This window comes from Astatotilapia calliptera, chromosome 4 (assembly GCF_900246225.1).
Source record: "Astatotilapia calliptera chromosome 4, fAstCal1.2, whole genome shotgun sequence".
Taxonomy (NCBI): domain Eukaryota; kingdom Metazoa; phylum Chordata; class Actinopteri; order Cichliformes; family Cichlidae; genus Astatotilapia; species Astatotilapia calliptera.
Window position 1 is genome coordinate 6,262,882 of NC_039305.1, and position 19,256 is coordinate 6,282,137.

The 19,256-nt window shown below is 40.0% G+C and overlaps 3 protein-coding genes and 1 long non-coding RNA gene across 5 annotated transcripts; 2 read left to right on the forward strand and 2 right to left on the reverse strand.

Moving 5' to 3' along the window:
- Nucleotides 1-1,465: 1,465 nt before the first annotated feature.
- Nucleotides 1,466-7,433, forward strand: atxn7l3a (ataxin 7 like 3a). The gene is made up of 14 exons (XM_026164238.1): nucleotides 1,466-1,701; nucleotides 2,240-2,282; nucleotides 2,379-2,485; nucleotides 2,575-2,707; nucleotides 2,802-2,973; nucleotides 3,067-3,164; nucleotides 3,256-3,278; nucleotides 3,385-3,430; nucleotides 3,620-3,657; nucleotides 3,746-3,814; nucleotides 3,921-3,964; nucleotides 4,578-4,649; nucleotides 5,719-5,849; nucleotides 5,926-7,433. Exons 3-14 carry the CDS (start codon nucleotides 2,435-2,437, stop codon nucleotides 6,129-6,131), a joined length of 1,083 nt encoding a protein of 360 aa, XP_026020023.1. The 5' UTR covers nucleotides 1,466-1,701; nucleotides 2,240-2,282; nucleotides 2,379-2,434; the 3' UTR covers nucleotides 6,132-7,433.
- A 1,574-nt stretch (nucleotides 7,434-9,007) lies between these two features.
- Nucleotides 9,008-13,547, reverse strand: tmub2 (transmembrane and ubiquitin-like domain containing 2). Of its 2 annotated transcripts, none has more exons than XM_026164239.1 (3): nucleotides 13,433-13,547; nucleotides 10,884-11,518; nucleotides 9,008-10,292 (listed from the first exon to the last, which is right to left on the reverse strand). In XM_026164239.1, the coding sequence occupies exons 2-3, from the start codon at nucleotides 11,501-11,503 to the stop codon at nucleotides 9,899-9,901; spliced, it is 1,014 nt and encodes a 337-aa protein (XP_026020024.1). In that variant the 5' UTR covers nucleotides 11,504-11,518; nucleotides 13,433-13,547; the 3' UTR covers nucleotides 9,008-9,898. The 2 variants fall into 2 exon arrangements, with proteins under 2 accessions (XP_026020024.1, XP_026020025.1); XM_026164240.1 differs by lacking the exon at nucleotides 13,433-13,547 and adding an exon at nucleotides 13,037-13,425.
- Nucleotides 13,548-13,710: 163 nt separating this feature from the next.
- On the reverse strand, nucleotides 13,711-19,139 carry asb16 (ankyrin repeat and SOCS box containing 16). Its single transcript, XM_026164243.1, has 7 exons — nucleotides 18,792-19,139; nucleotides 18,295-18,636; nucleotides 17,947-18,214; nucleotides 17,195-17,603; nucleotides 17,000-17,083; nucleotides 14,651-14,761; nucleotides 13,711-14,563 (listed from the first exon to the last, which is right to left on the reverse strand). Exons 2-7 carry the CDS (start codon nucleotides 18,629-18,631, stop codon nucleotides 14,378-14,380), a joined length of 1,395 nt encoding a protein of 464 aa, XP_026020028.1. The 5' UTR covers nucleotides 18,632-18,636; nucleotides 18,792-19,139; the 3' UTR covers nucleotides 13,711-14,377.
- On the forward strand, nucleotides 15,655-17,237 carry LOC113020358 (uncharacterized). Its single transcript, XR_003272184.1, has 3 exons — nucleotides 15,655-15,813; nucleotides 15,929-16,021; nucleotides 17,185-17,237. It is a non-coding gene; the product is annotated as an uncharacterized LOC113020358 (long non-coding RNA).
- Nucleotides 19,140-19,256: the final 117 nt, after the last annotated feature.

Here is a 19,256-nt window from a genome sequence, read left to right on the forward strand (position 1 = left end):
CCAAATGTAGTTCTGCTACACATGACTAAACTGAAGCAATACTCAAACCTTGATGTGATGTTGTAAAGCAGGATCCCCCACAAGGAACTCATGTCAGATGTTGCTCTGGTGGTGTATATCAAGTTCCACAAAATGGAAAAATGGCCTCTAGTGAATCCCTGACTTTAACCAAATCCAACACATAAAAGATAAACTGGAGGGCCAACTCTTCACCTAGCATAGCTGGGATGGAGAAAATCCAAAATCTTGTGGGTTTTAAAAGTAGCTGGAGCTAGAATCCAATAATCCTATGCTGGTGTAATGTTAAGGTGTCCACATACTTTCTGTCATTTAACAAAGTTAAAGTGATGACCTCATTCAGCCCGCCCAGGCTCTACAAACAGATTGTAGATAAAGAGCGAAAATCTAGCGTTCATTTATGGATGTCTGAGCTGAAAGAAACCTCGCTGTGAAAGCGGAAACACCCGAACTGTACCTTCAAAGTAAAAGTATAAACGCGCTCTTCAATACCTCACTAATCTCCCCACAGTTTTTTCTGTTTTGTTTTGTGTTTTTTGTATTTTTCTTTTATGCAGGGTGCCATATAACCAGAAGGTCACTAAGTTTCTTCTGTACTAAATTTTTAAACACAGTTTTAAACATAATTTTATGTAATTTATTAGGACCTTAGATTTTTTGTTTGTTTTCTTAGATCCGTTTAAGGCGTTTAAGTGTAGCTGGTCTAGGTGGCGCTAATTTTGTCTGCTGCTGGCCCAGGGGCCAGAATCGGCCCTACGAAAATTACAGTCTGGCCCACTGGACTGCTTTGGAATATGTGATAGAGGGCATAAATTTCAGACTGTACATTGTATTTTCATAGCTTTTACCGTTTTCCCCACTTATAAAGCTGTCCCTTAAGACAAAATAATTAAATAATAGATGAACAATAAAGTTTTTCTTCACAATTTATTGTCAATTTCTAGTTCAAATTGGCTGTTCGTGCCCTGTGATGTTAAATGAGCTCGACAGCTCATAAAGTAAATATGAAAATTCTGGCAAGTAGCTAGCTGTTAAAGATATGTGGCTAAACAAAAATGCTAACAATTGTTTTTAAAATGTTGTTCTTCTTTCAGTTAGAAATTAAAAGATTAGATTTTTAAAAAATTAAGATACATTTCCTCATCTTGCTTGTTAATATAAAAATGCACATTAATATAGCAAATAGTGACAGAAAAATTAAATGAGTCATGATGTGTATTGGTATTTTTGAATTTAGCAACATTACTTTACATTACATTACCTTACATTACACTATTTTATATATTTTATAAGCATTTGAATGATTAAATTAGCTTAATCTCTATCCTTTTTAACGATTTCAACATGGACTGTATTCTTGATTTTTTTTTTTTTCTTTTTTGTTTTTGTCGAGTTCCAGCAACTCGCTTCATATTTGCAGGTTAAGCTTTTATTTTTATTGCTACAACCGGAAGTTAGCTGGTTTATATGCTTTGTCGGCCTCCTCGCTCGTACCGTCAGTTTTGCTAACCGACACCTGCGACAGCAAACACTTTTATCGAGCTTTTTGTTTTGCCCGTGTTATTAGAATGGCTGTAGCTGAAGACCGGGCCTCCTGCTAACGCGTTTTATTTGGATGGACTCGGTCATGTTGCCTCCTTCAGAGAAACTGCCCGGTTCAGGCTGAGTTTTCGGCATGACAGGGTAAGAGGAAACAGTTTGAAATTAAAACACACCTAACGTCGCTACACTGTTTCTTAGTATTTGAATGCCACAAAGGCCTTTCCTTCAGCTCATATTAGTAGAGCAGTGGGGCCAGCAGATATAAACCATGAAAGGTGATATTAGCCGGAGTTAATTTGCTAAGGAACTGTCACTACCTGCGTTTAGGTTCTACTAACGTTAGCTAGTCGTTCGTGAGGTAGTTTAAATGAATGTGTTTTTGTAAAATGTAGCTATTTTTGAGCTTTCGTGTTGGATACATAGGTATCTTGTTTATCTCAATCAAACACATGTAATGTTAAAGCTGGTTAGAGCACATAGTTAAAACCACATTTCTCTCTGTGTGTGTGATGTCCAGTAATGTGAAAATCAGGATGTTGCTGTAGCTGATATGTGCTGATATGTTCAGTCCAGGCTTGGGGTTACAGTGGTCAGATTGTACCGCTAATTATCATATGTTTACATGAAACTTCTGTGGTGATCTTGGACATGACCAGCGATTATTTCTTCTTTTCAACAGGATGAAGATAGACCTGGAACAAGTGCTAATACATATTTTTAAAGTATGTTATTTGCGACTGGTATCTTGAATATGTGTGCCTTACATCTGTTGCCTTTCAAGCATGCTGTGATTTCACTTTTATCCTATCTCTTTTAAGTCCTCAGATATCAATCTTATTACCTTGCTGTCAAGACTTCCAATAGAGATTTTCAAATGAAAATGGAGGATATGCCCCTCTCAGGCCCAGACAACACCAGGCTGGAGGTGAGGTATTACCTGTGCATACAGGTACCCATGCATTTACCTAACATTGGGTTTGTCTTTGGTGTTACACTATGTTTTTGTTGTTGTAGGCCCTGGCCCATGACATCTACTCTGAGCTGGTGGAAGATGCCTGTTTGGGCCTGTGTTTTGAGGTGCATCGAGCTGTTAAACAGGGCTATTTCTTCCTGGATGAAACGGACCAAGAGAGCATGAAGGAGTTTGGTTGGTGCCATTGGATCTGGTTTCTATTCTGTCTGTCTTCAATGTGTTTGCTTACTGTTTTTTTTTTGTTTGTTTGTTTGTTTTTCCCCTCCAGAAATTGTGGATCAACCAGGAGTGGACATATTTGGGCAGGTGTACAATCAGTGGAAGAACAAAGAGTGTGAGTGTCCCAACTGTAAAAGATTAATAGCAGCTTCTCGCTTTGCTCCACATTTGGAGAAATGCCTTGGCATGGGACGCAACAGCAGCCGCATCGCCAACCGCAGGTCGGTCAGTGAAGGTCATAAAGCAGAAATTCCTGCAGTGATCCAAAGTTATACATGAAATTCTAATTTAATTATTTGATCTTCTTTTAACAGGCTAGCCAGCAGTAATAATATGAGCAAATCAGAGAGTGATCAGGAAGACAATGATGACCTTAATGATAATGACTGGTCGTATGGGGCTGAAAAAAAAAGTGAGCACTTGAGTGATTGCATTGTACTGAGAGATGAAAGAAATCTCCAGGTGGTTACTTAAAATAAACATTTCTTATTTCCTTTTTACAGCCAAGAAGAGAAAGTCAGATAAGGTATGTTTTTGTTTTGTTTGTTTTTTAAATTATACATTGTTAGTATAAATGAATTTTTCATGTGTATCATAACATTATTTTAATCTTAACATTTTTGTTTGTGCAGAGTCAAAATTCCCCAAGAAGATCCAAATCCCTGAAACATAAAAACGGTGAGTCTATCTGGGTTTTTTGTTGTTTTGTTTTTTCAAGTTCATAGCTCAAAGTTGTAGGAAACAATTCAAAGTGAAATGCAAATATTTTTCTTTTAGATGCAGATGGAATTTATAGTTCAATTTTGATTTGCTTTTAGTGGTCTCAATCTGTTACATGAACAGTGTGCTTGTGCATATGCATTCCAGGTGAGCTTGGAAGTGGCGTCGGTGCCGAATCTTACAAGGTGACAAATCCTCCTGTGATCAAATTGATTGCTAGGCTATAGAGTGTTGTAAATTCTATACTCATAAAGGTTTTGTTTTTAAATTCAGTACAACTATAATACTGGCATCAGTTATGAAACCTTGGGCCCCGATGAAGTCAGATCCCTTCTAACGACGGTGAGCAATTTTCATGAATCTGCCCAAGCATATCATTTTTTTATTGTTCCAACTACTGATTTAATTATATAAGTGTGAATCATTAAAGTATTGTGTGTTTCTACAGCAATGTGGGGTGATATCTGAGCACACAAAGAAGATGTGTACCAGGTAATTACTGCCTAAGCCTCTGACACAAAGATTAACTTGTAATTAAACCTTTTCTGTTTTGAGAAAACAGCCAGCTGCTTTTGTGTAGCTCCCTGCAGCACAGTTTCTGGTAACATAACACCTGGATTCATGTTGGTTTAACCATCTAATTGAATCTAAATTCTGAGGTCAGCGTCCTCATAGCTTGAAATCTTAATTGCTTAGAACTGTTGTCTGAAACTGAAAGTCACAGCTGAAAATGAAATACATAAATATAAGGAAGTTATTTTTTTTAAATTAAATAAGAAAATTGTGTATGATCAAACTAACTCAAGGGAACACAAGTGGCAACTCAAAATTGATCTCTTTTAGACCTGTTCTTTTTCTCCAAGGTGAAGAGCCAAATCTTTAAAGGTCTTAACAACAGACTTATAATAATGAGGAACCCATCAGTGACTAACCTCTAATAGTTTGTAACTCATAACTGCCCATTATCAGTTGGTCTCTGACTGTGTCCCATCAGTCCGCCCCACCTCCCCTGCTGGCTTGCAGGCAGGGAGATGTGTAAAACTATGTGGTGGGTATGGGCGGGCCATCAGTCAGGGATGTATAATGCCACCTTGTGTCCCACCAGGTCTCAGCGATGTCCCCAACACACGGACGAACAGAGGAGGGCCGTCAGGTTGTTCCTCCTGGGGCCGTCCGCGTGAGTGTACCCTGACCCGTTCCTCACCAAAACCACTAACTAGAGTGCACTTGACAAAAGTCATGTTTGAGTTGGTGTTGTTACCCTCATCGTGCAGTTCACTGTTTGCTGATATGGTTGCCTTGGCTGGAGACAGTGACAGAGCGATGCTGCTGGTCGGTGTTGTGAATACTCTGGCAGAGGGACGCCTTTCTTGCCAGGAACGACTTTTATGCAAAAGCACTGTTGTAAATGACTTGTAAAGCCATTGTTAACAGAACTGAACGCTGCATGAGTTTTAAACACTGGGAAAGATCGATAGACTACCACAGGAAGTTTTTCTGGTCCTGTGAACCGGAACATGACACCAAAATCTGTGGTTGTAGCACCCTCACTTGTAACTATTTGTTATCATAAACACCACAGCCTATCGGCCTTACTAAAAATAATAATAAACCCACTCCATACATCTTAGTCTGAAGGTATGGTTTAACAGCTGAGATGAGTAGACTGCGCTTAAAGAGAAATATCATCTTAGTTCATGTATAAAATATTTCATCTACAAAGTGACAGAAATGGTGAAAATGGTTGAGTATAATTTTCCAGGCCTTGTCTTTATGCACACGGTTCAGAAAAAGAAGCTATTTATCTTGTTATTGATAGAGGCAATAATAAGCAGTTTTTGATGTTATTGTTTTTGCTTGAAATTTGATTCTTTTGATTCTCGAGACATTTCCTTTTTTCCCCAAGAATTCACCTAAAATCAAAAACCCAGTGAGAGGAAGTCATGTATAAAAAAACCAGTGTGGGTCAGAAAGAAGGACATGTGTTAATAAGCACACAAAGATACATTTGTCCAACAACTATAAGCAAAATTTTGGGCAAATGTGCATTTGTGTTGTAGAGTTATTATTAAAAGTAATAGTGGTGTTGTTAGTTGTGATGTTGTTATTGGTATCATAGAGATGGAAAAGAAACTTAAACTGAAAAGTGCAATTACATGACAGATATATAGACATTTTGTTTGTGTGTATATCTGTGTGTGGCTTTGTCTAAAACTGTGTTACTGTGTCTGTTTTTTATGTCACAGGCCAACGCTGCCTGATGCAGATGCTGTGGAGACTGACAGCTTTGACATTCCAGATCCACAACCCTTAATGAGCCGCCTGCAGTGGGAGGACTCTGATATTTCACCTACTGATTCTGCTTCATCTAAAGCCAGTAAGGAAGGGACACTCATTTAGTAATTATGACATGTAGGTTTTATCAGTAAAATACATTCCTGTTCTTGTTGCAGGCACCAACCATTCAGATTCTCGGAAGCCCAAGAAAAAGAAGAAGCCATCTCTTCCATTGAACAGTGGAGGAGGAGGAAGTGGGAGTGGAAGCCTGGCTGGAGGCGGCGGCAGCAGCTCTCAGAGTAATATCAGTATATCGACCAAAAAAAAGAGGCCCAAACTCTCAGCACCTCCTATTTCAAGTATCTATGATGATTTAGCATAAGCCAATTTGTCAGACCAGCCCTCGCCTCCTCTTATTAAGTCCCTTCTTTCACACCAAGCTTTAAAAGTCTGAGCTGAATGGGATGAAACTTGACTTAGAAGTTCCTTAGTAATCATTTGGCCTTGATAACTGAGGCATCTACATTTAAAGATTTGTCCTTCCTAAATTATGAACACAGAGTTTAAGAATTGCGGTCCGAGTCCAGTCAGAGTATCTGCAATAACGGATTGGCTCACTTCCAGTGTAAAACAGAATTTACTTCCGCTATACACGTAATTTACGACGTATATTTGTCTTCAGCTGATATCGAGGAGGACTTGATGCATTCGGTTGACGCTTTGTGTGGCTGTTTCAATGAGGAGCTTCCACACAACACTGCAGAAAACTTTGCAGCCAATTAAAGAAAATTGTAAAGTAGTGAAAGTAGATTATTTGAACCAAAACATAATTTTATGCAGATATAGAAATAAAGAACATGCTACCCATGTTGCATGTCATCCTCGCTCTTGCAGCCGATCCTTTGCAATAAAGGCAAAAAAAGCTTAGAAATAAATCTTTGGAAAAAAAAATGAACCACTTGTGTGTAAATGATATCTCCTGTGCTCTAAATTTTATTTTACGGAGGGCCTTGAAGTTACAAAAGACATCAATAATAAGACCACCTGGATTCATACAAAGCACTGCAATGTCCTGGAACTGAAAAAAACTTTTCAGACCACAAGCTGGTAGTGAAAGTTGAGGTTTTTTTCTTCTTTAAGTTCTACTTAAATTGAAAGGCCTTAAATTCTAAAACCTTCAGATACTCTGTCATTGGTGAGCCTGTGACCGGCCCCTCTTCTTGGACTTTGCGTTCAGACTCGGTCGTAAGGACACGTTCAACACTTGACACACACATATTGGAGTACTCATCGGTGGCTTTTTAATTCTAGCATTGTATTGCACAGTCGTGCGTGTGTGTGTGTTTGTGTGTCTGTATGATGATTTGCATTTAGCGTGACTGTCAATTTTGTGTGCGTGCGTGCCTGTGTGTAAGTGTACGTGCGGTTGATGTGTGTGTAATCATTCTTTTCACAAAACTATGCATCCTAGAATGTGACTCTTGTGAAAGTATGTGTGTCATTTGGAATATTTAACTCGTTTACATTAACGGTATATTTAAGTTTGTATTTGTCACTGCCTTTGTGGTGATGTGCATATTACTTGTGTGTAAATGCAGAATTTTGATATTTGATGAGCCAGTAGGCTTTTGGGGCACATGTACAGTACATGTATGTTTGACATAAATCATGAATTCAACGTTTATTTGTTTCCTTCTTAGAAAGCCTTGTCCTGTGTGCTTTCACTCACTTTGCTTGTAGATTACATTGTAAAAGTAGATCAGCCCAGCAGTTCAGCTTGTTGTTAATGACCATGAGCGATAAGGTTGCATTTTGTAAGCTTGTAACCAACAGTGTCTGATGTAAATTATGAGGTTTATTACATATTGTAGATGCCAAAGTCCTGTACTTTTCAGGTCTTGGAGAAGAATTAGTTTTTCTTCTAAATTGGAAATTGCTCACCCAAAGACTTTATGCAGTTTTTATAGTGGAATCTGAAGTGCAAATCCAGGATGCTTTATTTTAATCAGGATTTCATAAAGAGGGAAGGTAAAGTTGACCTATTCTGTTTATTCTTATTTTATTTCATGTATATTGAATGTTCATATTAAACATGGGGAAAGTTGCCAATGTGCCAGGCATAAGCACCTGCGATTCATCAAGAGGGGATATCCTTAGTAAGGTCATCTCAAGCACACAGCTGTCCCACCCACCTATAGTTAGAACCTTCTGTTTGCAGGAGGCAACCAACCAGAAATCAAAGGAGCTAAATATACTTATTTCAGATGGATGAAATGTGGGGCTTTAACTGTCAACTGTTAATCATACGAAGAATAAGAATGTGGAGTTTGAAAGGAGGCCAACCTATTGATTTACTTATAGTTTAAGTAACCCCTGTTTTAAACCAGTCATTTTAATTTATCTTTCATTATTTGCACTTTTTTGTTGCATTTTCATATATACCTTTCATGAGGTTGGACATTTTTGTGACTTTCTGTCTCACTAAAAGGCCTTCGGAGAGAGAATTTTGGCACTTTTGTCCAAACTCATTTGTTACATTTTTTAACATCAGCATAATTGGCAGTTTTGAAGATACAATCATGTCTCTTTGTGAAGGCATTCTAGATGCTTTTGGACCAGCTATTTCCAAGAAATAGAACAGAAAGCGATCTCGACATCTGCAACCGCAGAGGTGCTGCATGTACCAGACTGTTTGGTGGATTAACGGATGCTGATTAAGGGTTCACATTCACCAGGTTCTCTATTTTTAAGCATTTGTTCAAGTTTTGAGGGTCATGTAATACAATCCTTAAAGTCAAGTGCTTTCAATTTTCTCTCACAATCGTGACAATCTGCCAAAGCCCGATTTTGTATTTTGTCCCTATATTTCTGACTGTGCCCGGTTGAATCTGTCCAGTAAAATCTTGCTATGTGCACTAATGTTAAATGAACTGTTTTAGATAATTTGGTAACTATGATCCAATGGTCATGGCACTGTTTGTGAATAAGGGTAACTGCTTGTGGTTTATTTGTGGCTCTTTGTGTATTTCTGTGCTGTAGAAGTGCAATGACAAAAGAAAGCAATGTTGTGACTTTCCTTTTTTTTCCATGCACAAGCACAAATAAGTGCATGTGTGCACAACTTGTATCTGAACACAATGTGATACATAAATTATTTTTCTTTTTTTTCCACTGCCATGCATACTGATGTTTGTATATAAATAAACACCAATACCATGAGACTGACTTCTTTAAACCACAAAGAGCTAGTAGGAGGGGTTTGTTTTGAAATGCTTTAATAAGAGATGCAACTGAAACCAGAGCAGTCTGACAGCAAGTGCCAGATGCACATTGATTCATTGTATAATTTTATTTACACAAAATACACAATATATTTACAGTATCTTTTCATAATGTTTAAATTAAACTACTCTTACGTAGCATAAAAGAAACAGTCTTGCACTGAGGCAGTTGTACAATTTATATTTGCATACAGAGAGCTCGAGTCATTCAAATAATACAATGATGGCAAAGACTCAAACTGGCACACGCAGCACAACAGTGAGTGGTTCCAAATGATTTTAAGCCATTTTTTGGTTGGTTTTCTTAAAAGGTACAGTATGTAAAAATCTTACCACTAGATGTCAACTGAATTCTATTTTGCTACCCCTCCCAATTCAAGTGCATAATGCTAATTAAGGTGGCTGCCGTTCACCTGTAGTAAGTGTAGACTGTATTTACTGTACATTTAAAACACAAAGTCATCTCAAAGAATAGCGCACAGGAAAGCATAATGAGTATTTTACAGCAATAAAGAGCCATGAGATGAAGCCAGTATTACAACATGGTCTGAACCACTACATCTTTGAATAGGAACTAAATTAGGTTTTAGTTAAAGCAAATGCTCACTCACTGCTGTTTTTTTGTTTTGTTTTTTTAAACTGCACTTACACTCCTCAGTCACTCATGTTTTTATCTTTGTACATGCACAAACAGGCTCACTTAACCACCCACACGCTCGCACAAATGCACGCTCTCAAACCAGCTGCAGCATCTGCACCGAGGCCCTTTATGGTCAGTACATCTCTCCAGACACTCACCCACTGCTGTAGTTATTTTTATTTCACCTCACAACATTCAACTATAAGTGTGTGCCCTTTCTTTGCCTTTTCAGCGGCTGTGCATCCCAAATATCAAAAAGCTAAAGAACACAGTGACTCCCACAAGGGAGATGGTCGCAGGGGCGGTGAAGAACTGCCTGTAGTTGAGGCGGAAATACCACACGACAGCAAGAATCACCACAAAGACAGGCACCACCAGGCTGCCGGTGCTAATGGCTACACCTGCCGCCCTGAATCCACTGGAGACTCCGGACCCGGCTCCTGCTCCTGTTCCGGACTGAGCCCCCTCCTCTGGACTGGAATCATGCAGGGTCTGAGAGATGTGGCAGTGGATCACGCTGTTGTCTGTGATGTTTAGGGATAACAGAGTCCTCTTGGGATCCTGCAGCAGCTGGCCTTGGAAGATTAATTTAATTTGATGCTCCCGCCCTGAGAAACATTTGCTGGAAAAGAAGGGAGATGAGAAATTAAAGCAGTTATAAGGCGCTTTCTTTCCAAGAGTTAGACAAGAAGATCAATACCACTCCTGTACAATCAATCCAAGGTTTCAGACATAAGCCAATTAACTTACTTAGCAGAAAGACAATAAAAGAAACTTTTGGCTCTGTCTAAAGGTAATAAAATATGCCTTAAATGAACATTTATAAGCTGACTGAGTAATATGTGGCATCTTGTTTAAGCTTTGCAAAAAACAAAAAACATGAAAAGCAACAGTAAGGTAAAGCCTTCCAGTGTAAGCCAGCAAACTAAGTATAAGCTCTTGATAAATTAACATTGCAAGGTGGCACAATCTTTATGCTAAGCTAACTGCCTAATGGGTGTATCAGAATCAGAATCAGAATACTTTATTGATCCCTGGGGGAAATTATTTTTTGTTACAGTGCTCCATTTTAAACCAACATTAAGACAAGACAGACAATACGCTAACTAAGAATAGTACAATATATACATATATATACATACATATATACATCATCTGTGAATTATTCTGATATTCTTGAAGTTTGGTGGATTTTCACAGTTATTTTACCAACCTTTTTAGTATCCCAACTGTATCTTGTGGCTCTACAACAGCCACCTCCTCTGTGTCATTCAAAAACTTCAGACGGACAGAGATGGAAGTGGTACTACTGGTGATGGTAGGAGAAGAGGTGGTGCTGGTCAAAATTGGAATAGGCTTTGTAGCCTTTTTCACTTCCTCCTCCAACTCCTCCTCCTCATCCTCCTCATCAGCCTCATCATCCTCTCCATCAGAAGTGACAAGCAGTCTTCCAGCCTGTGGTTGTTTGCTCTGTATGTCCAGCAACAAATCTGTCCAAACCCCCTCGGCTCCCTCTACAGTCCCCTCACCCTCTCCTCTGTCAGCTGCCGGCTCTCCTTCGTCCGGCTTGTTCTCCTGAGAAGGTGGAGGCGTCTGCTGCTCAGGGGTGTCGGCACTAGCTGACCCTCCACCGTAATTGTCATGGCCTCCCAGTCCAATCAGAGAGGCATGAGCACCCACAGTGAGGATCGTGCCCAATATGTGGTCTCCCCGATCAGCCACATGGGTTGAGAGCCAAGCCAAGATGAGAGCCAAGAACAGAAGCAATACACCACCTGCTGCTGTCACCTCATCCTCCATCCCATCCAACATGGTCAGTGCACACACTGCCATCTCTGTCCTCTAATCCTGAAGAAAACACAGGTTTAAGACATTTCGTAGCATACAATTTCAAATGTGGCTCCAAGTGCTGTAGAGCCTGCTCAACAGTTTGCCTCATACTGCATGTGATAGTATGATCTAAACAAACTGATCTAAACTTTCTAAGATAACCTTGTCGATGTACACAGAACTTCCTACATGAAAACATGGTTTTTCTCCTGCAAATATGTGATTTGTTGTTATCCCCAGACAAGTTTACTTTTTTTCCCCCTCAAATAAAAATCATCATAATAACAAAACTACTTTTTTAAACCACTGTTAATCAGGGTTCTATATACTCAAGCATAAAATAGGGGATCTCAAAGATCCATTTTGAGTTAGGAATAAGTTTGGGAATTTTCCTTGTTATTTCTGGTCATTGACAATTTCTATTATAATCTGGTGTTTATTCTTTGAAGGAAAACCAAAATTAGCACAGCAAAGACACTGAATGAGGTGGCAGGCATGACATTATCCAAAGGAAGCCAGCTGTAATACTGTTGCGTTTGTTTTTTTTCCCCTTGCACAAACCTTTTGGCACTCTACAGAAAGGTTTTAGCCTAAGCCAAAAACAATGTGCGCATTGTAAAGTTTTTTTTCCCTTTTTTTTTTGCCAATTTTTCTTCTATTTATGAACTGATAAATAACAAAGCAAGAGGGGGGTTATTATATAATGTATCAGAGACTCATTATCCTTACTTAATGGAAACTTAGACTATAGTCACACATCCATAGTTGAAGCCATGAAATACTCTAGCATATTAATTTGTTTTTTATTCGTTTTTGGGTTTTTTTTGTTGAAACAAGCAAGAAGGCTCCTCTACATCTATTCAGTTACAGCTAAACAACGTCAATTGCACTCTGAGATCTCTACAGGTCTTACAGTACACTGAACAAGACAGCCATATGGTAGCACTGGGTTTACTTAACTGTGACAAACTAGCAATTTCTCACTCCAGGTTTACTGCATCAAACAATTAATTTATTACTGACATATCTATGAAACACTAGAAAAGCAGATAAACAAGGGAACTGGGCAAAGGAGAGGTTTGGGTTATTCAACTGTCAAAATATTTACTGATCAATTTTCTAATTTCAGCCCATTTGAAAACATGTGAAAACGACATGACACAGGATTTGATTCACATGTTCCACCCATAGGCTGTATGATGACGGGGGAAAACATAAGTGTAATATCTTTTTTCCTCCTTCTTGAAGTGTAAGTTTACTTCTTTGTGTAGGACACTCATTCATGCTTACAACCCGTTTTTCTGTGCATTTACTCTTCTATTCTTGTAGACACAAACTCTAGTGAAAGCACTTCAAAGCTCAGTAGCTGCATGCAGTTGCATATTTACATTTGTACTTTTTAATTTTTTTTTAAGAAGAATTGTAGTAGGGGGGGGGGGGGAGATAAACCTTTCAAGGTGTATTTACAAATTCAGAAATCAAGGCCTGGTTTCATCGGCGTCAGAATTACTTTACAGAAATACACGTAGCATTTACCAAGGTTGGTCAACAGCTGTTTCGTGTAGCAGGGAAGTCTCAGCCAGCCATCCGGCTAATTCAGGGCCGTGTCATTATTGTTTTCCCCTCTTTTTCTTCCTGTCATGATTTTTTCCACACGATGTACAGCCTTAACCTAGACGCTAGCCACAACGAAAGCTATTCTGCTGCACTTACAACACTGTAGTTTACGCTGCTGTCTACGACCCAACTTAGCTTCCCACCTAGCTTAAGTAGCTAACTGAAAAAAAAAAACACGACCTTCCGTTGTTTACGGCTCTCATAGTTCGATTTATTTTGTCGCATAATAGTTGTCCGACAGAGCAACTGCTTCGGCCAGACATATAAAAGTCTTTATCGTATGTACCGATATGCATAAACATCAAATGATCTCACCTGCCAGCTGTAAAATCAGCGCATGGTTGAAGGCGAGGCTTAATGCTAGCTAGCAGCTGCTGCTGCTTAAAAACCACATAATAAACATAGCGGCGGCGTGACGTCATCACGGGCCAGCGGGGTGGGCGCGTGTTTTGGAAACTGTTTGCGCGCCCATTGCTCCACTTCTATGATACAACGTAAATAAATACATAACTGTAGTTTTTTTTGAAAACAGTTTTATTGTTACATCGTTGTTAGTTGTTTATTTGAAAATATTTAAATATTTTATTAATTTATATATAACAGCACCTAAGAAAAAAAACTAATCCTATGATTTGTATGGCCCAAAGTTGTTCGTAGGTTCAGTATTCACAAAGGATTCAAAACGAAATCAATTAATTAAATGAAAAAATATGTGAACTCTGTGTTAGCCCTGTAATAGCCTGGCGACTGGTGGGTCCAGTGTGTACCCAGTCTCTGCCCCATGAGAGCTGAGAGAGGCGACAACGAGCATTTCAAACTTCCTCTGACATTAACATCAGGAGAAAAACTGCACCAGGAGCTTCTTTTCATTGACTTCTCTGTCTGCAGCTCCTTCTTCATTACTTCCATGAACATTTCGTATACACATATAGCACCAACTAATCCAAATCAACAGTAAATAGCCCGAAACTTCTTAGAACTTCATCTGAACGTTTTCTTGGTTATTCTCTTCCCCATGAACAAATAAAACCATTAAATGTGTCTGAATTTCACAAACAACAATTGTTAGTTTAAAATAGTATCACAAACATGTCATTTAAATCTAATTTACATACATTTGTGTTCTTCAGTGCAACTATTTTTGTAAGGTCAAGTAACACGCTCATTTCTATCATATGTATCTCAGGGTCACCACCTGAAAACCCCTGAAATCTAAAATAATATAAGTTTCCAATGAGGCAAGATACACAATATGTACAGTCAGAAGAGCGTGCCATCATTACAGAGCAACAAATAATCCCTTACACAGCTGGGAATGTCCAGTTTGCTGACAACTGAGTGACACTGGGCTCCTAAATGCTGACGTAAAGCACACCGACAGAGATGCTGCAGAGAGCGAGGCTGAGCACTTCGCTGACGCACCAACTGGAAGAAAGACCGATGCTCCTGAGGCAGGGAGGTAGAAACAGAAACACTACAGTGCTGAAGGTAAACAAGCAGAGGAGAGTAGATTTAACACTGCGGAGAGCTCACCTCATATATCTCAGCAGACACAGCATCCATCCATTCACAGGGCGGGAGGTGGGGGTACGAGTTCAGCAGCACCTCGACAGTGGCCAGGGAGAGCACACACTGCTTCAGCATCTGCAAATAAAACACTGCTTGTAAAATTTGACAGTAACTAATTAATCATTCAATAGCTTATTACATTTAAGTGATGTTATTTTGGTAATAAAACATGTTACTTTATGAATTTTATGTCATATGGTACCAATAACTATTACATGCTGATGACACTGGTGTCACAGTCCATGTTTTTTGCTGTGTATTTGTTAAGTTTTTGTTTCCTGTTTTGATTTAAATGACGTTTTTCTCATTCTGCACATTTTTCCAGAGTCTCCTGTGTTTCTTTGACTTCCTCTGTTTTGTCTGTGCTTTAGTTTCCTTGTCTTCCTAATCTGTTCCAGCCCTGGGCCATGCCCGGCCTCGCATCCTATGACAGCTGAGAGACGCTCTATTAAAGATTCACCTCTTCTCTATTTCACCTGCTTCTGCTGAGCACATTTAGGTCCCATCTACAACTGACACATAAGGGCCCCACCCACTTTATTAGGTACACTTTGCTTCTCATGTGTTGAACTCCGTTTTGCCTTCAGAAGTGCCTTAATTCTTCATCTCACAGATTCAACAAAGCACTGAATACATTCAGTGGAGAATTTGGTCCATGTAGAAATGATGACACGATGCAGTTGCTGCAGATATGTCACCTTCACATCCACCACGTCCCAGAAGTTCTCTATTGGATTGAGATCTGGTGACTTTAAAGGCCATTTGAGTACAGTAACATCACTGTCACGTTTAAGGAGTTGATGAGTGGCAACCGGCGTGGTTTCTGCTGCTGGAGCCCATGGGTGTCCAACTCCAGGCCTCAAGGGCCAGTCTCCTGCAGGTTTTAGATGTGTCCTTGATCCAACACAGCTGATTTAAATGGCTAAATTGCCTCCTCAACATGTCTTGAAGTTGTCCAGAGGGCTGGTAATGAACTAATCATTTGATTCAGGTGTGTTGACTTAGGGTAATATTTAAAACCAGGACCTTGAGCCTGGAGCTGGACACCCCTACTCGAGCCCATCTGCTTCATGGTTTGATCTGTTATGCATTTACAGATACTCGTCTGCACACCTTGGTTGTAACAGGTGGTTATTTGAGTTTCTCGATTACCTGGTTTCCATCAGCTCTTCTGAGCTATGACATAAATGAGATATTTTCTCCCACAAAACTGATGCTCACTGGATATTTTCTCTTTTTCAGATCATTTTCTGTAAACACTAGAAATGGTTGTGTGAGATGAACGGTTTGGAAGCATCAGACCACACTGGCACCAACAATCACGCCACCTTCAAAGTAATTTAAATCACCTTTCTTCCCCATTCTGTTTGAACTCTAGCATTTTTACCATGTCTTCATGCGTAAATGCACTAAGTTGCTGATGATTAGACATTTGCATTCTTAAACAGGTATACCTAATAAAGTGGCAGGTGTATTTATATAATTGTTCACACTATATCAAATATTTGATCTTGTGAAGGTTTCATCACTAATCACTGAGTCTATTCTCAGCTCAGGCATGTCAAACATAATGAAAGTCAGAGATGTGCATAACTTTCTTTAGCAGCAATAGAGAGCCTGGTTTCACTCCTGACTTCTCATATTTGAACATAAACCATGATCTTTCCCTAAATGAAAGAGGTAGTAAAAACGAAACTAAAGAAAGGCCGAAACAGGAAGCAAACTGCAGACTACAGCGTCTCAGCCGTCTTCTTTCAGCCAGCACACTAGCTTACTTATATGCTGTTTAAAACAAGTATTATAAACCCAACTTGCAGCTTTATAAAAGTCAGGATTTCTTGAAATGGAGAGAAAGACTTAATTTGAATAAAAAGGACATATTGACATTATTCCTTTTTTCCATGTTCACTTTTTGCTTTTTACGTTCTCACTAACTTTGTTGGTTTTGTCTAATTTTAAAGTGTTTACATTTTTTTATTTACATATTTTGTTGCAGATTTACAAAAATGTAGATAGACCCCCCCCCCCCCCCCCCATCTAATATTTCATAATGTTTTTTTCTTGTTTGTTTCTACTCTTCAGACTTTGACATGTATTAATATTTCATTTAAAGATTGTTTTGTTTTTTACAATCCCTGATGTAGTACTTATCTAAGCCTTACGTATTTTGAAATTGTTGCCTCATGAAGTTTCATCACCACACTGACAGCACTGGCATGGAGTCAGTGTTGTCAGTGTGCGCGCATTAGATAACACTACAATTTACATGCAGCAGTTCTCACATTCCCTCACAGCGTGGCTGTTTGATCAAACCTTTGGTGAAACAGGCTTAGCTCCGTGGTTCAGAAGTGATCGTGCAATTGCTTCAGGTTGCTGGTCCGGGAAATCTTCTACCACCTTAAAAACCAAACAGAAAAGTTTTTATCCGAATGCTCAAACTTAAAAATGTGTTTCTGTGTTTGCAATGCTAAATAGTACTTTGTTGCTCTTATACATAGCATCTGCTACCTGCAGCAAACAGTCCATGGCTGTGTATCCTGCACAGTTGGTGACATCAGCCTTGGCCCCATGCTGCAGGAGGAGGTCTACAATCCTGGGGCAGCAGTTTGCACAGGCGTTGTGCAGTGGAGTGTGCTGCTTCCTGCCTGCAGTTCGAGCATCGGCTCCTGCGTCCAGAAGCTTCTGAACCACACGAAGATAGCGTCCGGCCTCAGATGGTCTCTCGGCTCCGGAGCATGCAGCGTTCAGAGGGGTCTCGCCCTCTCGATTTGTGGCTAACACATCAGCTCCGTGGCTAAGAAAGAGCTGGACGTGCTCTTCGAGGCCTCGCCGAGCAGCCACATGCAGAGGTGTGAGTCTCGACTCCCTGGTCCTCACATTGACCTCTGCACCTCCTTCTAAAAGCAGCTCAGCGCAGCTTTAAAGAATAGTACATTTACTGGTCACGACATGCACAATATCTACATTCAGTCCATAAGAAATCCATCTCCCTCAGATATTTTTCATAATATCTCAGAAATGTTTTTTTTCCTGGCTCACTAGATTTGTATTATTACATTACATTCTATTAAACTACGTTGGTTTTTTTTGTTGTTGTTTTTTTACCGCAGTTGAGAAAATAGCCTTTAAAGGACATTTTTCATATAAGACAAGATTAATATAAAGCTTTGCTTCAGCTACTCCTTGGCAACAATACCCTCTGCTGAATATTTCTGCTTAAGCACAATAAGAATAAAGTCGTCAGCTTTTTTAGCACTTACTGGAATGACTGGGCAGAGGTACAGAGGTGAAGAGGGGCACTGCCATCTGCAGCCAACAGATCAGGCTCTGCTCCATGAGAGAGCAGCAGCTGGACACAAATAGAATGGCCACCTATGCAGGCATCGTGGAGGGCTGTGTTGCCTCCAGGGTCAGCGTTCACCTCCGCCTCACGAAACAGCAGCTCCTCCACACATGCTGTGTGTCCTCTGCTGGCAGCCAGACGTAAGGCTGAGGTCTGTTTCACCGTGGAGCTCATGGTCCACATGCCTGGCGGAAGAAGGAAAAGGGAGTTCATTCAATTAAAGCGTTTATAGAAGATTAAAAGATAGAGATCTGTAAAGTCATACCCATCTCTGGAGCCCACACCATCTCCTCATGCACCGTCTCCATCAAGGCATTGACCATAGCAGGGTCCTTCAGCACTGCATACACTCCTTTCATGTCCCCGCACATGAAGGTGTTGTGGACGGCAGTGTCTCTGCACTTCACCTGGGGCGGAGGGGCCCTGACTTCCTGGAGCCGCTGCTGACGGGGAGGAGGCCTTGGGGCCCGAGGCAAAGGCGCTCTAGTCATGGCTCTCCTGTGAGCCAGTGCCCGCCGTGCATCCTCCCATTCCTGAAACGCCTGCTCCAGTCTCAGAGAGCGCAGTGAAGTAGAGGTAAATGGGAATGTGTCCTTTGACATGGGGCCTTAAAGTCAAAACACAGGTTTAAAAGTACTGATTTCATGCCATTTTCCAGTTTTATCACAGCAGAACATTAACACATTCACCCCGCTAAAGCCAGCCTCTGAAGCACTGGGAAGTACTGTTTACTGAAAATAGCAACATGCAGCGTTTACTCACCCTTTAATGGAACAGCTGTGAGTGACAGGAGTCCAAGCAGAGGTCAACTAAATACTTTCACAGCTAGAATCAGGTTAATTTCCCTTTGAAATTAAACTATTATGAAGCGATTTCCAAATTAAATGCCCTTCCGTGGTGGCTACAGTCACAAGATTGTTGCACAAGTTCAGCACTGAATATTAATAGATCAGAACGTAAGCTGATACTAAGTGTTTCCACAGCGACCACTAGATGACAGTATCGACCCAGCATTTAGCTCTATTGCGGTCATGAACGCCAAAGAGCATAGAAGTATCAAGATAATCTATAGAAATCAACGAGGAAGGCCACGTGATCACAACTTTAAAAAGTGAGTAAATTCATAGCGTCCCGAAATTCACGTAAGGGAAAGGTGGTAAGAAGAAAAGCCAATTTGGAGTTTATTACGAATAAACTTGATAGCTTTCACAACTACGACAGCTGTCT